Source organism: Microcaecilia unicolor, chromosome 2 (genome assembly GCF_901765095.1).
Source record: "Microcaecilia unicolor chromosome 2, aMicUni1.1, whole genome shotgun sequence".
Classification (NCBI taxonomy): Eukaryota; Metazoa; Chordata; class Amphibia; order Gymnophiona; family Siphonopidae; genus Microcaecilia; species Microcaecilia unicolor.
The window spans coordinates 84,154,961-84,174,111 of NC_044032.1; the positions used below are offsets into that span (position 1 = coordinate 84,154,961).

General features: G+C 43.9%; 1 protein-coding gene across 4 annotated transcripts in view; it reads left to right on the forward strand.

The window, feature by feature from the left end:
* Positions 1-19,151, forward strand: part of NNT (nicotinamide nucleotide transhydrogenase) — a 244,119-nt gene that overhangs the window by 31,974 nt on the left and 192,994 nt on the right. For 3 of the 4 annotated variants that reach the window (XM_030193107.1, XM_030193106.1, XM_030193109.1), the window contains exons 2-3: positions 2,170-2,373; positions 12,460-12,689. In XM_030193107.1, the coding sequence (XP_030048967.1) occupies positions 2,223-2,373; positions 12,460-12,689 (381 nt within the window). In that variant the 5' untranslated portion in view covers positions 2,170-2,222. Of the gene's footprint in view, positions 1-2,169; positions 2,374-12,459; positions 12,690-12,898; positions 12,997-19,151 lie in introns of those variants that run through there. The other variant, XM_030193110.1, reaches the window with a different exon arrangement.

A 19,151-nucleotide genomic window follows, 5' to 3' on the forward strand; every position in this document is an offset into this window, starting at 1 on the left:
CCTGACAGGTATCTACAGTACCTTTTCAGCTGAACTGCCAGGGCTTGACCGACCATAATTCGAAAACAGGGTCTCGGTATCCATTATCCCCTGAAGAAACCCTACGATGAAACAGGTCCGTTGGGTTTGGATACCTGTCGGGGATGGTCGAATGCAGCCAAGTCAAGTCAAGCTAAGTTCACTTTATATGTGACAACTTTAACAGTGTGGTGGAGAGCGTTTGTTGTACAAAGGTATTTTTCACACAAAAGCAACAAGAAAAATTAAAAAATCGCAAATATACATCAAGGTTGGATCGGGGTTTTTTATGACCAATGGTCCATGCTCTTCCCAACTTCTCCTTTATTGCCCCAACTCCTTACCTATCCCTATCCTTTCTCTCACACCTCTTCTATCCCATTTACTCCTTGTTCATTTGTCCTATCACATACCTCCTTTGTTGATTCTGATACTGCAGATTGTATTCTTTTGTTACTATGTAAGCCGCATTGAGCCTGCGATGAGCGGGAAAGCGCGGGGTACAAATGTAATAAATATTGAACACCTTTTAGCACATCATGTTTGCAAAATCTCAATTTCATTAAAGAGATGGCTGGGTTTCTCTAGGTTAGTGATCATGGGATACTTGAAACTACATATGGACACCCCAGATACCACTACAGCTGTCTTCCTGGACATGACAACAGCAGTAGAATTCACACAGGTGATCAATTCTCCAACCCACAAAAAGAGTCATATTACTAAACCTGATGTTCTGCAAGGAGATTGATATCTGAGAGCCTAAAGGCATAAATAAGTAGACAATTGAATTAAGACTTTGAAGCAGTTTCTTCCCAGCAGGCTTTTATAACTTATGGTAGAAGCACAATTGGGAAAGTGGCAGTGCTGTGGAAGAATGATGGCTTAAGTCTAGAGAGCTGCACGGGAACAGGGATAGTGGGAATCCCGTGGGGATGGATCCAGTTCCACAGAGATCCCACGAGGATGGACCCAGGTTGGTTCCCACAGAAGTATAGATGAGCCCAGCTGAGCTTTGCCTTCCCTCCCCTGTGCCTCAGGGTGCCCTCCCTGCACATACCTCAATGCACCTTGGTGGTATAGTGGCTTTCTTGGTGCAGGAAAGATCCTCACTCTTTCCTGCCCGCTGCCACTGATCCTCTCGCTGATGCCACATCTTTAAAATGGCTGCCTAGACTTCATGTCTATATTTTGTCACATAAAGAAATTGTATACTTAGCAGTTGATGAATTTGATGTTTATAGAAGGGTTATGTATTTTTTTGTGTATTTATTTCCTCCCATAGTATCCCATGTCCAGAGTGCATAGGAGGACACTCTTGCTGTACGTATTAACAATATCTGTAAAGAAAACCTAATGTGCTTTAGGGTGAAGCCTGTTACTGAATGTATTGTGTTGCTCAGTGCACATCTGTTTAGCAAGACATGTCTTTGAGCTGCTGTTCTATTTCTCTTATCTCAGTTTACTTATCTATGTTGCTACATCAGAGTTGTAAGCAGGTGCCAATTATTGCTTTATTGCATAGTGTGTCTCTAAAACTTGAACATTTTCATTAAAAAGGTTAAACACACAAAGTCTAAAAGGAGTGCAAGATATGATACAACCATTGAAGTAAAAGAGGCAGTTTTTGCAGGGACTTTTCAGGAGGTGCTGTCTACTTCAGTGTAAATGCTACAATTTCTCATTTCCAATCTGAGCCGTCTATACCCATGAGTTTGGGTATACTGTGCTAGGTAGTAACATTTCAGAATCTTAATTGCTGGAAGAAGATTGTAGGGAAGAAAAAGTATAGTTAACTTGTATAAAACAATTACATAGCAGTATATGTTGTGTAACTTTTTGTATTCTTAAAAGCTTGAATGTAACAGTAAAAGACTACCATAGTTTAATTCCATTTCACAAACTCAATATGTAAAGCCTTTGTGAATCAGGTCTTTAGTGTTCCATTCAAGAGTCTCCTCTAAAACTATTTCTTATGTATAGAGTTTAACATGAAGTATCTATATGTATTATATAAATAACTTTAGTAGTGCTGTAGAAAGACAGTATATAAAGAATCTAATAATAATAATAAAAAATAATGATTTCTAGCTCTTCAGGAAGGAAGACACAACCTTTCCTGACTCTCTGTGGTTTCTTCATGTGTGGTAGGAGGACAGCAGGATTCTTGAAGTGTGAACCCTCGTGTTGAAGGTGCAGGCACAATGGCGGGCTTCCTGCGTATAGCAGTGACCAGTTGTTCAACTCCCCTCTTCAGCAGTACGGTGTCCCTGAAAGTGCAAACTGTGAAGACGCCATGCCTGCGAATGTTTCAGACTCATCAAGTACTCTGGTGCCAGCAACCTGTTAAACCAGGTAAATATTTGTACCAGTGATTTCAAAAGCAGTTTTTAAAATTTAATCCAACAAGAAACCAGATCTATTTGACTGTCAACTTGGTGGAATAGCAAGAACATTGTGGACTTTGATATTTAAAAAAACAGCTTGTTTATCGGTGCATACCTACTTGTTTGCTTGATTTTTTTACTCGCTTCACATAGTGTTAATAATAATGCTTTACTTGAATTTACAAGATCACTCTAATGCGAGTTGGGGTCGGGGATGGTAGCAATATGATTGGGAATGGGGAAGAATATGGATGGGGTGGGGATGGCAAAAAAGTGACTGGGGTTGGGGACCAGGTTATGTTCCTGTGCACACCTCTAGTCAGGAGGGACTGGCTCCTAAGTTATTGGGCTAGCTCTTACAGTCAAGGATTCAGGTAGTTTCAATACAATATTCCTTGTTGTCTGGCTGTATTGTTCTGAACAAGTGGGTGTTATCCCTTCCTTCCAGTAGATGAAGGTGGAGTAAAAAAACTGGTCTTTTCCAGTGAACTTACCAGTATAGCCTGCTGGTGCTCAGGAAAATCTCCAGTATTTTTCTAGCAGATGGTACTTTGTTAGGCTTGTGCTCCTGGTCCCTGGCCTTTCTCTGTGCTGTGCTGGCCAAGACCGCACAGCGAGGTTGAGACTAATAGCCACTCCTACGTTACTGGTTCTTAGACTGGACCTGGTTGAGTGCATAGCTGCATTCCACTACCTCCAGTCGTGCTTTCTAGCATCCACTGGGTGAGGCGTTTGATGGTGCTCTGCCAGAAGGGTGTGGATACTCATCCCCATACCTGCCCCTCAATACCCGTACATTCTGCTTGGGTGTTCTCTTTTCTGGGCTCCCCTGCAGCTCCCAGGTATACAACAAAAAAAAATTATTTGGGTCTGCCTGGTTTAGCTTTATTCCCTTAGGGGCTTAGAGACTCCTGGTCAGTGTCCTGTTCTGGGGTCCAAAAGACTCTGGGGGCCCTCCGACGCTCTTTATGGTTTCAGATGGATCCCGGAGGATCAGTAGGGTCTCTTGGACCCTTAGTCTCCCTCAGATTCTGATTTTGAGGAGGATTAAGGGAGGAGGAAGAGGAGCGGTCCTATGTAATTTAGCTCTTCCATTGGGAGGCAATTTTGCGTCTCGTAGACAAGGTCACAGGGCCCTTGGGTCTGTAGGGGAGCCTTTAGCTTCCCATCTGAGGGGGGATTCTTTTATTGGAGGGCCTCATGTGGCCCCCAAGGCATTTTCTGCTTCACAAAGCCCTTCCTTGAATTATGCTGATGGAGTGGGAGTCCCCAGATGGGACTCTTAAGGGGGCTAGGGCCCAGGATTGTCTGTACAGTTTTGCCCCTGAGGATATGGAGAGGTACTGGTCATACCCTAAGGTGAACGCGCTCGTCACTACAGTCGCCAAAAAGATCGCTTTTCCCGTGCAAGGAGGTTTGGCTCTTTGTGAGCTCCACTGTAAGCATGAGGAGCAGCAGTAGTTTCGCCTTGCCTTTGGGACATCTGACATTCAGGCTGCCATCTCTGGTGTCTATGTGGTGAGGGCTATGCTTCATTGACTGCAGCAGCTGCTGGAGTTCTCAGCTGTTTCTTGTCTGGAATCTGGCACAGCTTTCCTGGCAGACATCCTGTATGATTTGGCCCATCTTTCCTCCCAGTCAGCGGCCACCTCTTTGGTGAATGTGGCCTCCAATAAGCTTCTCAGTCAGCTGTCCTTAAGGGGGCACTTGCTGTTTGGGGAGGACCTGGAGAAGTTGGCGAAGTATATGGGGAGAGGCATTCCTTTTCCGTCTCCTTGAGCTGAGGCAAAAGAGCTCTGAGGTCCTCTACTGCTAGAGGCCGCTCCAGGGGAGTGGGCGAGTTTCAGCCGGCTAGGCACTCTGTGCTCCAGGCCTTGGATTCAGGTAGGCCCTTAAGACTGAGCTGCTTTCATAGGCCCAAAAGAGCTGGTGACTCTGGCCCCTCCAGCTGATCTGTAGCAGCCTGGTCTGCCCAATGGGGTTTCACCGGGCCCCTCGGTTCTGATAGGGCCAGGTTGACCCTCTTCCTCCACAAGTGGGCTTGCATTACCTCAGATCAGTGGGTTCTGGAGATGGTCAGAAAAGGATAGTCCCTGTAGTCCACCTTGTCCATTATGGCCTCAGAGGTCAGATTTTGGCTTTGGTCTGATTCTGAATTCTGATTCTGAATTCCCTTTTTTTGGTCTCACTTCTTAGGGGCAGTGGGTTTGGTAGAACAATAATAGAACACACAAGGGTGGCTTGGCAAAAGGTATTTTATCTAGAAATAGGCTTACAGCACTTAGGGCAGAAAGATAATACAACACTGCTTCTGTGTCTCAGGGTCTGCCTGATGTCTGTCAGTGAATGAACGTCTGTGCTGGTGTGGAATAGCTGCAGTTAGGAGGGGATGTGTGTGGATGTAGGTGTGAAGGTGTGTGTGTGTATGAATGTATGCTTGTGTATGTTTGTCTTTTTCTTTGTCCCTCTCTGGGTTTAAATAGCTGAATTATTTTCCCACGCACTGGCTTGTGATATGATTTGCTTAGTTTTACCAAGGAGGTGTGAATTTCTGTGAAGGCACAGTTCATGGAGACAGTGGTTTATTTCTATTCTTTTTCCTGAGCATTGGTTCTGGTTTGTTTTACTGCTCGGAAGCATAAGTGTTCTGTCTTATACTGACATTTCCAGGGATCAGACTAGGAGGGAGTTGGAAATTTCAAAGCTGCTCTTCAGAGGTCTTTGGCTGACAGAGTAGGCCATAGCGCCTCAGTTAGGCTAATGCTGACACACTTGTGCCGTTCTAGACACCTTCTTGGTATCTTCATGTGGCTTGGAGTTAAAGCGGCAGGCTGTTGTTCTTAGCTTTGCAACATTTACTTGTCTTGGGAGTGATGGAACCCATCCTGTTAGAAAAGAGTTTGGGGCAATATTCCATTTATTGCATGGTCTCAAATGAGGGAGTCTCCTTTCGTCTCATCCTGGATCTAAAAGGAGTGAATGCTTGCCTTCGGGTACAGCACTTCTGCATGGAAGCACTCTGGTGAGTGATTGCCTCTGTTCAGCCAGGTGAGTTCCTGACATCCTTGGACTTTACGGAAGCCTACCTGTACATTTCCATTGTGGATCATCAAAAGTGGTACCTCCGCTTTTGTGTGCTTGGGCATCATTTCCAGTTTTGAGCTTTGTCCTTTTGGGCTGGCCACGGCCCTCTGCACCTTTTCCAAGGTGATGGTGGTGTTAGCGGCAGCAGCCCATTTTAAGTCCTATGGCATCCGTGTGCATCCTTACCTGGATGATTAGCCAGTTTGCGCCAACTCAGTCCCTTCCACCTCCTTTGAAGGGTTTTGCTGGACTCTCTACAGTGGGTGTTGGTTACCACTGATGTGAGTCTCCTCGGCTGGGGAGCTCATTACTTAGGCAAAGTAGCCCAGGGGACGTATCCCTGCTTGAAGCATCGTCGTTGATACCTGGTGGTTTGCTTGGCCTTGGTAGAATTCCTTCCTCTGCTTTGAGGGAAAGCAGTCTCGGTGATGATGGACAATGCCATGGTGGTGGCCTACATATACAAGCAAGGTGGCACCAGGAGCCAGGCAGTGTTTATGTTTATTAAAATTTGCTATACCGCCCTATCTGAATAGACATGTCAGGGTGGTTTACAATACTAAAACCAATATAAAATGGTGCACTTTGAACACAGAGTGTAAGTGGAATTCCATTGAGATAGGAAGCAGCAAGCCTCTACCTTTGGGTGGAGAGGCATCTTCAGACTCTGTCTGCAGTGCATATTGGGGGTCAGTACAATGACCAGTCACACTTTCTCAGTTGCTGTCAGTTGGATCCTAGGGAGTGGGAGCTGGGGCTTGAGGTCTTTCAGCTCATCCAGAACTGATGTGGTCCACTAGTTTTTGACCTGATGGCTATATGCTCCAGTGTCAAGATGGAGTGCTCCTTCAGTCGTTGGAAGGAGGCAGCCTTGCAGGGGAATGATACCTTGGTCCAGCAGTAGCCAGCAAAGGAGCCCCTGTATGTCTTCCCTCCTTGGCTTCAGTTAGGCTGACTGTTGCATAGAATAGCGCCATTCTAATCTTGCTCTTCTTGTAGCTCTGGATTGGTCCCATTGACCGTGGCATGTAGACCTGGTGTTGCTGTTGGTAGCTGAGCCGCTTCTTCTACCCAGGGTATATGGTTTGACCCTTGAGTGGGACGCTTAGAGAAATGTGGGGGGTTTATTTGCTAGTGGTTGTGTCTACATTGCTTGAGACCCGGAAGTCTTCCATGTTGTTGGCTTATGTGTGTGTCTGGAAGGTTTTCGAGAATTGGTATGCTGAGCAGACACCATCTCCTTGGAAGGCACAGATTCTGGATGCCTTGGGGTTTTTTTTTTTTTTTAACAGGGTCTGGCGTTGAATTCCATTAAAGCCCAGGTGGGCTTTTCTAGTTTTGTGGGCAGAGTGAAAGGCCTCTCCCTGGCAATGCATGGGGAAATGGCACGATTTTTGAAGGGGGTCACTCATTTGTGTCGTGTCCTTCCTGGGACCTGAATTTTGTCCTCCATATGCTCTCTGGGGCTCCCTTCAAGTCCTTGTTATGCCTCTTTATTTAATGACCTAACTTTGACTGTTTTCCTTGTAGTGATCACCTTGGCTCAGAGAGTCTCGGAGTTGCAGGCGTTGTATTGTTGGGACTCATTCCTCTCCTTTTAAGAGGATTCTTTGTCTATTGGCACGGTTACTTCCTTTCTGCCCAAGCTGGTTTCGGCATTCCATGTAAATCAGGAGGTCAGTTTGCCCTCCGTTCTGGAGAGGGGTTCTGATCCTTTGGATTAGCAACTGCACAAGTTAGATGACCGGCAGGCATTGCTCTGATACTTGGAGATCAGTGAATTTCATCTGTCTAATCATCACTTCATACTGTTCCATGTAGTAATCGTCCAGTGCCTTCAGGTTTGAAGGCCCACTTGCAAGGGCTCAGGCAACCTCATGGGCGAAGAGGCCTTGAAGGTCACTTTGGAGGAAATCTGTATTGCTGTGATGTGGTCATTGTTCCATTCCTTTGTGAAGCATCATAGTTTTGTGCTCACCAGGGCCCGCTTGGACTTTGACAGAGCTGCCCTAAGGGGGCTTTGTTTTCCCCACCCAGCAGTTCTGCTTGGGTACTTCCAACTTGTTCAGAATTGTGCAGCCAGACGACAAGAAAGGGTAAATTGTCTTACTTGATCATTTCCTTTCCTTTAGTCGACCTCATTCTTCTGAAACCTGCCCTCAGACTAAGGCCCAGGGCTCTTGGAGATGCAAGGTAGCGAGTGCTACTCTCTAGTGGTTTATACTTGCTTGATGTTTATTGCAGCTGCAGTGGTTAATGGGGCATGGGTGTGCATTACAAAGGGTCCTTCTGCTGCTTTGGCAGATGCATATTAGAGATTTCCCTGAATACCAACTGGTTATAATGGCTGGTTCACTGGAAAAGACAAAGTTGGTAGGAGAGGATAACACTCACCCATTCAGAATGATGCAGTTGACTAAAGGAAAGGAAATTATTGGGTAAGACATAATTTCACTTTCTTGAAAAGCAGTAGAAAATCTAAGCACAGGCATAGTTTTCAGTTATCTCATAGTGTATCAGGCACTTGCCATTCTAAAACTGCTTTTGATGTTGGCAAATGTTTTGATTCAATACAAACACTAAAGGAAAGGGTGGTGCAATACCTAGACCTGGTTAAAGGATTCTCCTTCATTTACCCTACACACTGTCATTCAGAGTCAAGGTTCAGATTGCCAGGAAGGCAGGACCAGCTGTTTAATGATCAGCTAATATGCTTATCTACCTTTTATTGTTAACAGAAATGCATACTCATGATTTTCACATGTTACCCTTTACATGGCTCTGCCAAAAACCACTTTGTTTCAGGTAGATGCAATTTAAATGCATTGTCCTAAGTCTGATTTACTAATAACAGAACTTTCAGCTTAAACCTATTTATTTTCTTTTTTTTTTTTTTGAAAATATTTTTATTACATGAGGAGTCAGTCACCATACAGCTTATATCTCCGTCCAAACCGTTCTATACAAATATATATAATGAAACTTTATATACATCAACATGTAATAACTCTTTATCCATCTGATCTCCACATCATTTATTTCTTATCCCTTCCCACCCTGCTTCCCCCCTCCCCTCCCCTCCCCTCTCCCCTCCCCCGTCCCTTGTATGTTTCCCAGACGACATATATTTTTTACTGCCCAGGCTTAGAGCAATGTTGTGAGAACAGAGTCTGAGTTCTTCCCCACAGATCTCGGTATTGACGAAGTCCGAGAGCATTAGCAGATTTATATGTCATGCTTACCCAGCTACCCATCTCTATCATAATAGTACTATGACTAGGTATATTTTCTAAAAAATCAATGAAAGTTAACTCCTAAGACCAGGTGCTACTGTTAATTCCCACTACAGAAATCTGATAGCGTAATTAGGCCTATTAATAAGTAAATATCCTCCAGGCCTTGGAATTTTATATCAATTAAAGATTTATTAGGCATGCTCTACCTCCAAATCGTTCTAGACCCCTTTAGTCGATTCTACCCTCCATATAGCATTTTGCCCATATAAGGGATAGGTTTATAAAATACTTGAGCCTGTAGATCGACGTTTTATGCACTCAGTGGGCTTTTATGTGTACAAAATAGGTGCCATGGGCGCCCCATACAAGAAGCACGGGAGACTAAGCCTCCTCAGCAGCAGGCGTGACCTCCACAATTTGAATTCTGCCAGCAGCTTCAGCGTATAGGGCAAGGCACTGGAACCTGAGCTGCCATCAGCTTCAGGACTGCTCCATTTGCCGTCGGCTCTTCTCCTCTCTCTCCCTTCCACTCTGCGCAGCCCACTGGTGCTGCTAAGGTGCCTTGATTTCTGTTTTTAAAAGGAGCTGCCTCGGGGCCTTGGTCTTCCTTGTGATATGTCCTGCCAATGTGGAACAGGAAGTTGCATCAGAAGAGGCAGGACGCATCACAGGGAAGATTGATGCCCTGAGGCAGCGATCAAGGCATCTTAGCAGCACCAGTGGGAAGAGGGAGGGAGAGATGATTGAACTGTGAGGGGGGGAAAGGAAAGGGGAGAAATGCTGGATCTGTGGGTGAAGGGGGTGGGAGAGGTGCTTGACCTGGGGAGAGAGATCTGAGTGCTGCTCTGCTGGACCATAGGAGGAGGGACAGAAACAGAAAGAGGTGCTGGATGGGAAGAGGGGGAGGGATAGTGTCTCTCTCTCTCTTCCCCCCCACCTCAAGCTGGTCCAGCAAGAATGGGGGAGAGACACTGAAGACCCAGGAGGGAGCCGTATTGAGCTGTGTGTGTGTGGGTGGGTGGGAGAGAGTGGGAATTGAGATACTGGCCCCAGGGTGGGGAGTGTGAGAAGACGAGAAGAGAGGGGATGGACAAGGAGATAGAGAAGAGATACTGGGCATGAAGAGAGTATAGGGACAGAGAGACAGAAAAGAGATGCTTGGTATGGAGGAAGAAAGAATAGGGGCAAGGCTGATCAAAGGGAGAGGGGGGGGGGGGTGGTGTGCAGGACAGGGCAAGATCCTGAAAGAGTAAAACCAGTTTTATGCTACTTATCGCAGGAATAAGCAGTGGATTTCCTAATTTCATATTAATTAATGGCTTATGGACTTTTCTTTTAGGAACATGTCCAGACCTTTTAAAAACCCTGCTAAGCTAACTGTTTTTACTGCATTCGCTGGCAATGAATTCCAGAGTTTAATTATCTGTTGAGTGAAGAAATATTTTCTAAAATGTGTTTGATATGTACTACTACTTCATTGCATGCCTCCTAGTCTTTGTATTTTTGGATAGAGTAAACAAGCAATTCATATCTACCTATTCTGCTCCACTTAATATAGACCTCTATTATATCTCCCCTCAGCTATAATTTCTCCAAGCTGAAGACCCCTAGCCTCTTTCGCCTTTCTTCATAGGGAAGTCGTCCTGTCCCCTCTCATTTTTGTTGTCCTCCTCTGTACCTTTTCTAATTCTGGTATATCTTTTTTGAGATGTGGTAACCAAAGCTGCACACAATATTCTAGGTGTGGTTGCACCATGGAGTGATAAAAAGGCGTTATAACATTCTCATTTTTGTTTCCATTGCTTTCCTAATAAATCTCTGTTTTCTTAGCTGCCGCTGCACACTGAACAGAGGGTTTCAACCTAAATCTTTTTTTTCTGGGTGGTGACTCTTAATGTGGAGCCTTGTATCACCTAGCTATAGTTTGGGTTCCTCTTTCCTACATGCATCACTTTGTACTTGTTTACACTAAATGTCATCTGCCATTTGGATGCCCAGTCTCTGTCTCATAAAGTCCTCTTTCAGTTTTTCACAATCCTCTTGTGATTTAACAACTTTGAATAACTTGGTGTTGTCAGCAAATTTAACCACCTCACTTATTATTCCTTTTTCCAGATCATTTATAAATACATAAAAAACTGCATTCCCAGGACAGACACCTGGGGAATTGCACTATTTACATTGAGATTATTGACCATTCAACCCTACTCTGTTTTCTGTCTTTTAACCAGTTCTTAATAGATTTAAATTCTGGAAAAACCTCATAGGTAGAAATTGCATTGGGAATCCTGAATAAGCATGTCTGACAGGATTTTCCTAAACACTTGGACCCTAGACATGTGCCTCATTTGCCTGTGCATCAATCTTGTCCTGGCTGCAGTGCATACTGTGCTAAATATGATTGTGCCACTCCTTGTTTCCAAGCCTTGAATACATTTAAAGTTTTGGTTTTACTTTTTAAATCACAGCACAATGATGCTCCTGTTCATTTGTATGCAATGCTGATGCCATATATGATTTATCATTCTTTACTTCCTTTTGAAAGTAATGCAAGAAATTGGAACTAGGGCAAGCTCGGTGGAAAAGTTTACCATTAATGTTGGGCCTTGGGATTTATTATTTAAAGTTTTGTAGATGAGTGATGTATGTTCTTTTTCACAGACAATACTGCCAGACTTTGAGATATATTAGTAACGTGTCAGTCAGTAAAAAATCCATATGTATTATGTTGCACAATTTTATTATCTTGTTTTTGTCACTTGATGTGTGTTTTATAGCTAATATTTGATGATTGTTTTTTGTTGTTGTTGTTGCCAGGTATATTATGGATGTGGGGGCTATGAGTTTAAATTTATTTATTTTTAAAACTTCTAAGCGGCTACCATAAAAATACATAAACATCAGACAAAACAATAGTGCCACATACAATCTTCATCATTATAACTCATCATCAAGGTTTAGATGTATATACTCTCCCTTTAATAACAGCTCACCAACAATAAGCAATCGGGTAAAGAAAGTTTGTACAAAAAGCTGTGTTTTTAACAATTTCTTAAATTGCAAAATACTAGCACTCAGACGCAGCTGGCCAGGTAATACATTCTACATAAGTGGTCCAGCTATAGTACAGTTTGCTAGGAGGAGAGAGAGCCATAGTGGCAAACATTTTTAAGATACAAAATTAATTTCACTCTTTCATCCTCCCTCCTGTTAATGGTGTTGGTATATCTGGGCAGAGAGAGCTGGTTTGTATGTGCCATGCAGTGAGAAAGGTCTGGTTATTTGAAACAAGATGCTTTTATTTATGATACTGGTTTATGTAATCCTGGAAACAGTTGAGTGGCATGCAGTAGAATTGTAGTTGGTAATAACAGTGGGAATGCTGTGCAGAACATAAGAGTAATCTAATGGTTAGTGCAGCAGGCTTTGATCCTGGCAACCTGGGTTCAACTCTCACTGCAGCTCCTTGTGACCTTGGGCAAGTCACTTAGCCCTCCATTGCCCCAGGTACAAAAAACTTAAGATTATGAGCTCCCTACGGACAGAGAAAGTATCTGTATATAATGTGTACAGCACTGTGTATGTCTAGTAGCGCTATAGAAATGATTAGTAGTAATAGCAGCAGAGAAACATTATTTCCCTGATAATAGTTGCTTAAGCATGTACTTCTTTTAATATAATTATCCTATCAGTTGTATATTTTTGTAACTCAATATTATTTTTTCTGTTTATAGGAATTCCATACAAACAGTTGACTGTGGGTGTTCCCAAGGAGATTTTCCAGAATGAGAAAAGGGTGGCCTTGTCACCAACAGGCGTCCAAGCTTTGGTTAAACAGGGCTTTAATGTGGTGGTGGAAACAGGAGCCGGAGAAGCCTCCAAATTCTCAGATGATCACTATAAGGATGCAGGAGCACGCATTCAAGGAACCAAGGAAGTGCTCGCTTCAGACTTGGTTGTTAAAGTAATTACAGCATCATTTATTCTTAAGACTTTTGGTTGTGGGGTGGAGAGTGCTAAGAAGCCGGTAGCATTTTATATTCATCGAAAGGTTAACATAGGTCTCTCCTGGTTGCATGTATCCTCTCTTTCAAGGGTATTTGTACTAGTTTTTAATGTAGGTTTGGTGCTTTTATTTTAAGCTTACATTGTATGTCTTTGTATTTTTGTTGACATGTATATATCACTATTGACTGAAGTGCACTGGGTCCAGGAAGGGCACAGGATAAAGACATAACCAATGGCAAGCAAGTCGGAAGCCAAAAGAGATTGTAAGTCAAAGAGAGAGGCAAAAAGATAGTTAACTGCAGTATGTCTATCAGTAAAACCAAAGGGTACAGGAAAGAGAACTAACGTAGAGAAGAGGCTTAGATGAAATTGTGGTTATAGAAAGACTAGCATGAGTAAGTGGGCAAGGACTTCCTCTTCTAACAGATGCAGAGAACATAGCATTCTCCGTGGAGCAGGATAATGCAGCCGCATTGGTAGTTCTCTTCGTGGACTGCCTGGATGCACTCTCCCAGCTTAAAACTGATTGGGTTATCAATCAGTATAGAGAGACACCTTCCTGCTTTGTGCTTGAACCGCAAATCCCCAGTTTTTCCGCATATCGCTATGGACGTGCTCTTTCTTCCCTCACAGGAAAAGCTGCGAATTTCGTCTCTTCTACAAATAGAGCAAACATTTGCCCACCCAAAGGGCCTTCTTAAGGTACTGGCGGACTCTTCTAACAGTGTAGGTGCTCTGCAGCCAGACCCAATTTCTGCTCACACAGTACCGGTGGGTCCCAGCACTAGCTTGTTTTCCCCTTGGGGGACTTTTACTTCATACTCAACGATGACACTACCACCCACAAAGGGTAAGCCTGACAAACAGTCTTAACAGTTCCTGATGGCACTAATAGCATCAGTTACGCCACCAGTCACAACATCCTCTCTATTAAAGCGCTCCAGGTATTTGACTCTCTCACCAAAGTCGGCACAGAAGGATGTAGTGTCACAGCCACCTCAAAAGAAACTGATAAAAAAGGTGAGCAAAACGAAAAATTTAGACTCGCCTCTGTCAGCAGGGTACTGTGCAGGTTCCTCCTATCCAGACAGCGATGCATACTTCTGCTCTAGCCACAAAAGAGGCGGCCTCCTTACTGTTCCAATTTTTCCAGCAAATGTACCACAGCTTCATCTTCAGTTGCAGGTTTCCTTTATGCCTGAAATACAATCATTGGTGCCAGTGCCGCATAGACCCTCACCTACTCCTTTGATGCACTCAGTTAGCCGTGCTCTTTCCTCTTGACAGTGGTATTTCCCTCAGTCTGACCCTATTGAGGGGTACTCCTCTGAGGAGGACCAGCCTGTTCCAGTTGACCTGCCTTCAGAAACTCTTCCATCTGACCGTACAGTGGCCAGCAATGCGGAACCAGTAAACACAGATACCCCTAAGGATGTCGGTTATAATAAATTTATTCAGAAGCTGCTGAAAGATCTTGCTTTGGGAGCTGAGGCAAGTGCTTCACTCTCCCTCAGGACCAGTAGCGGTCCCTATACATTCTGTTCTTCAAGGCCTACAGACTAAAATATGGCAAAATCCCTAACTTAGCAGTCCACTTCAAAGCGCCACAGTTCTGTTTGAGGCTGTGATAAATAATTTAAAGCCAATGAAGTCTCATCCTTAGTTTTCTCCTGGGAAAGACCCAAAGACTTTAGATGCAGTTGGTCGCAAAGTTTTTGCAGGCGCACATCAGTTACAGATATTGCACTATCAGCATCCTAAACTGTATTCTGCAGTGGAAGCTGTTTCTTTTCTTTTGCCTGAACAAATATCTCAGTTTTTCTCTGCATTGGAAGAAATTACTTTTTGTCTAATTACCAATAATGACCTGTATGATACCATTTCCAGACTAGGGGATGTTTCTATTGCAGCACGAAGAATTGCATGGCTGTGGGCTTCAGGGCTTTGAGATGACCTTCATGACAGACTAGCGGATGCCCCATGTCTTTGAGACTTGTTTGTCATTAAAGTAAAGGATGCAATATCCCAGGTCAAAGATGACAGATCTATTTTTAAAGAGCTTTCTAATCTATCTACAGACTCTTCTTCATCTTTTAAATGTTGGTGTTATGACTCTGCCCCGGTATCATGCTCTCATTCATCTCGCCCCCTGGTGGTCAGACCTGGTGGTCGCAATGGACTGCCTGTTGATGGTTTTCCCAGTTCCAGAAGTCATGCCGGTCCGGTCCGGATTTTCTAGCCTGCCAGTTGGTCTCGAGTCTTTTTGGAACTCAGCTGTTTCCGTACCTGGTGAACTCCCTGGCTGTTGGCCTTTATTAACCACCTGGAAGTGTTTCTAGTTTGCCTTGCAACAGAGGTCCTCAGAGGTGTGTCTTCTGCGGTTGTTTGTTGCTGTGCTTTCCCTGCTACTTTCAGCTTCTGCCTTTGAACCCTTGCCTGGACCTGGACTTTGACTTTGCTTGCCGCCTGCCTTGGAACCCGTGCCTGGAGCTGGACCTTGACTTTGTTTGCCTGGCCCCGGTTCTGCTGGGTTCGTGGACTATCTTCCTGCTCCCTGCTGGGGCTTCTTTCCGGTGGGTGTTCCTCCTGCCGCTGCCGCCCTCGGCAGTAGCCCAAGGGCTCACTATCCAGTGCTTCGTGTGAAGTGTGACAGTTGGAGTTATGTTTCCTCACGTAAAAATTTTCAATATCAACCTTTATATCGTAAGCGCTACCAGCCTTACTCCAGATAGCTGCCACCACATCAGTCCAACTAGACTTCTTACCAACGTTCCAGACCTCTGGAGAGAAAATCTTAGTTAACTTCGACTGCTGCCCTCCCTAAACCCATTCCTTGCTTTTGACACATTCCGTTTAGGTGGTTGTCTGAGTTAATTCCTTCTCAATTGGCTTCTCAAGTGACAGAGGAGTTGGTGCTCGACCTCATAAAAACTGGGTACAAACTGAACTTTCAAACCATACCCAAGGATTTTCCTCCTTCCTTCAATCCTCCCAAGCAGTCGTCAGTGCTCTTCCAGGCAATCCGGTTTCTTCTCAAAGGAGCATCTATGGAACCAGTCCCTCCATCTCGATGCTTCATCGTGTTCTACTCCCGCTTTTTCCAGATCCCAAAAAAATCAGAGTGACTCCGATCTATCCTCAATCTGAGGCAACTCAACCTTTACCTCAAGAAGGACAAATTCCGTATATATTCCCTTCAAACCATTCTCCCTCTACTACCACAGAACAGCTGGCTAGCAATATTGGACTTAAAGGATGCTTGCACCCATATTCCAGTCTATCCACCACATTGGAATTACCACCATTTTATTTACACGGACCTGCATTTCCAGTACAAGGTGCTTCTGTTTGGCCTAGTAACAGCACCCAGGGTGTTCAACAAGACCCTAGCTGTGGTAGCAGCTTACCTGAGGAAAAACGAAATCTGGTTAGTATGTGGGTACAGAAAAACTGGTCTTCTCTGAGTGCTATAGACAACTATGTCTCTTCTCACTCAACTGGGTTTCATAATAAACCATCAGAAGTCCAACCTCGTTCCAACTCAATCAGTTCTTTTTATAGGAGCACTTCTGGACACTACTCAGACTCGAGTGTTCCTTTCTCCACAATTCAGCTCCTAGCTTATGAGCTCCTAACGTAGGTTAGTTGCACGGCTAGAACCTTTCTCCATCTTCTAGGTCACATGTCAACATCCACAGTAATGGTATCTACAGCGCGCTTCAGGATGTGGCCTTTACAATGAGCCTTGAAACAATAATGGGATCAGAGCAACCACAAAGCTTTTCTGCAGAATTTCTCTTGCTCCACTGGTGGTTTCATTCCCCCAATCTACTTTGAGTGAGCTTGCTTCCATCTTCCACCCACATTGACAACAGATGCTTCACTCCTTGGATGGAGGAGTTCATCTTCTCCACCACCGTACACAACTCAGTCAGAAGCCACTCTACTTGTCAACATTCTGGAACGCAGAGCAGTTTTCTATGCAATTCAGATATTTGCCTTCCCTACATAAGTACAGAAGTATTGCCATACTGGGAAAGACCAAAGGTCCATCAAGCCCAGCATCCTGTTTTCAACAGTGGCCAATTCAGGTCACAAATACCTGGCAAGATCCCAAAAAGTACAAAACATTTTATACTGCTTATCCCAGAAATAGTGGATTTTCCCCAAGTCCATTTAATAATGGTCTATGGACTTTTCCTTTAGGAAGTCGTCCAAACCTTTTTTAAACTCCGCTAAGCTAATCACCTTTACCACATTGTCTGGCAACGAATTCCAGAGTCTAATTACACGTTGAGTGAAGAAAAATTTTCTATGATTCATTTTAAATTTACTACATTGTAGCTTTATCGCATGCCCCCTAGTCCTAGTATTTTTGGGAAGTGTAAACAGACGCTTCACATCTACTCGTTCAACTCCACTCATCATCCCATAGATCTCTATCATATCTCCCCTCAGCCGCCTTCCCCCCAAGCTGAAGAGCCCCAGCTGCCCTAGCCCTTCCTCATAGGGAAGCCGTCCCATTCCCTTTACCCTTTCCGTCGCCCCTCTCTGCACCCTTTCCAATTCCACTATATCTTTTTTTGAGATGCGGCGACCAAAATTGAACACAATATTCGAGGTGCGGTCGCACAATGGAGCAATACAAAGGCATTATAACATCCTCATTTTTGTTTTCCATTCCTTTCCTAATAATACCTAACATTCTATTTGCTTTCTTAGCTGCAGCAGCACACTGAGTAGAAGGTTTCAACATATTATCAACGACGACATCTAGACCCCTTTCTTGGTCCGTGACTCCTAACATGGAAGCTTGCATGACGTAGCTATAATTCGGGTTCCTCTTTCCCACATGGATCACTTTGCACTTGCTCACATTAAACGTCATCTGCCATTTAGACTCCCAGTCTCGTAAGGTCCTCTTGTAATTTTTCACAATCCTCCCGCGATTTAACGACTTTGAATAACTTTTCATCAGCAAATTTTTTTTTTAATTCTTATTTTTATTAAGCTTTTTAACAAACATAATTTCACCTTTATGAATGATAATACACAAATTGGGAATCACACTTAAACATATAATAAACTAGTAAGTTTCAACAAATTATCGACCTCAATATTAAGAAATCAGATCAAGATGTAAGATTACTTAAATAATCTAAAGAAAATAATTATGTATTAATAACTTTACCCATGAAGCACATGCCCTGGATTCTTCACTCAAAAGCTGTTAAACAGTGTACATATGGGACTATACTACCACCTGAACTCCTTCTCTACTAAGCAGAAATTCCTCCAGTTGTTTGGGGTCAAAAAACTGAAATTGTTTAGACTGAAATACAATTCTGCAAACACAGGGAAATTTCAATAGGAAGCTAGCTCCTATCGCCACAGTTCTTGGGCGCAGGGTCAAAAAGGCCTTGCACCTCTTTTGAGTCTCTCTTGATAAGTCCGGGTAAATCCTTATTTTTGACCCCAAAAACATAGAATCTAAATGTCTCAAAGAAAGTCTCAAAACTGCATCCCTATCCATCTCTAATGCAAAAGAGACTAATAAAGTTGCTCTTTTGGTAATGACCTCCAAAGAGGACTCCAAAAAGGATGTCAGGTTCATCGCTTCTCCACCTTGAGGAAACTTTGATTCAGTTTGCAAATAATAAGCTCTAGTTATTGGTGGTAGTGAGTTATCTGACATACCCAGTATTTCAACAAGATATTTCTTAACCATTTGTACCGGAGTAACCAGTGGTGAACTTGGAAAATTTATTAGTCTCAAATTTAAGCGTTTAGACTGATTTTCAAGATATTCCAACCGCCTTTGAGTAAAATTCTTATCCTTCATCAAAGTTTGTCCCACAAGTTCCATTTTTTGAGTTCTTTCCGTAAGAGATTTTACTGCGGCAGTTTGAAATTCAGTCAGTTGCAATTGGGATAAAGCAGTTTCTGACAAAGTTTTAATGGTTACCGCATTCTTAGTAATTGCAGCTTGTAGAGAGGTGTGGGCAGTAAAGGTCAAGTCCCATAGTGACTCTAGCGTCACTACGGCTGGTTTTTTCATTTTCTCCAGATTCAACTCGGGAAGGGGTGCTTTAGCAGCGTTTTCCAGGATACTCACAGTCTGTAACGACAGCATAGGAGCAGAAATCACCTCTGGAGCTTTCAGGCTGCCCGCACTCCGTTCTCCCTCAGTCTCCCGACGGCTCCCTCCCTGCTCGGTCTGTGATCCGCTTTGGGTCAGAACGTCAGGACTCATCAGTAGACAACCACTTCCCGGTTGTGGAGGAGCCGCACGTTCGACGGGGCTAAGGGAAGCCCCGTCTACACTGTCAGCCGACGTCACAGCGTTAGCCTCAGCTACAGGAGTAGAAGCTTGTCCAGGACCTGGCGCGATTCCAAAATTCTCCATTTTTGCCTGGCG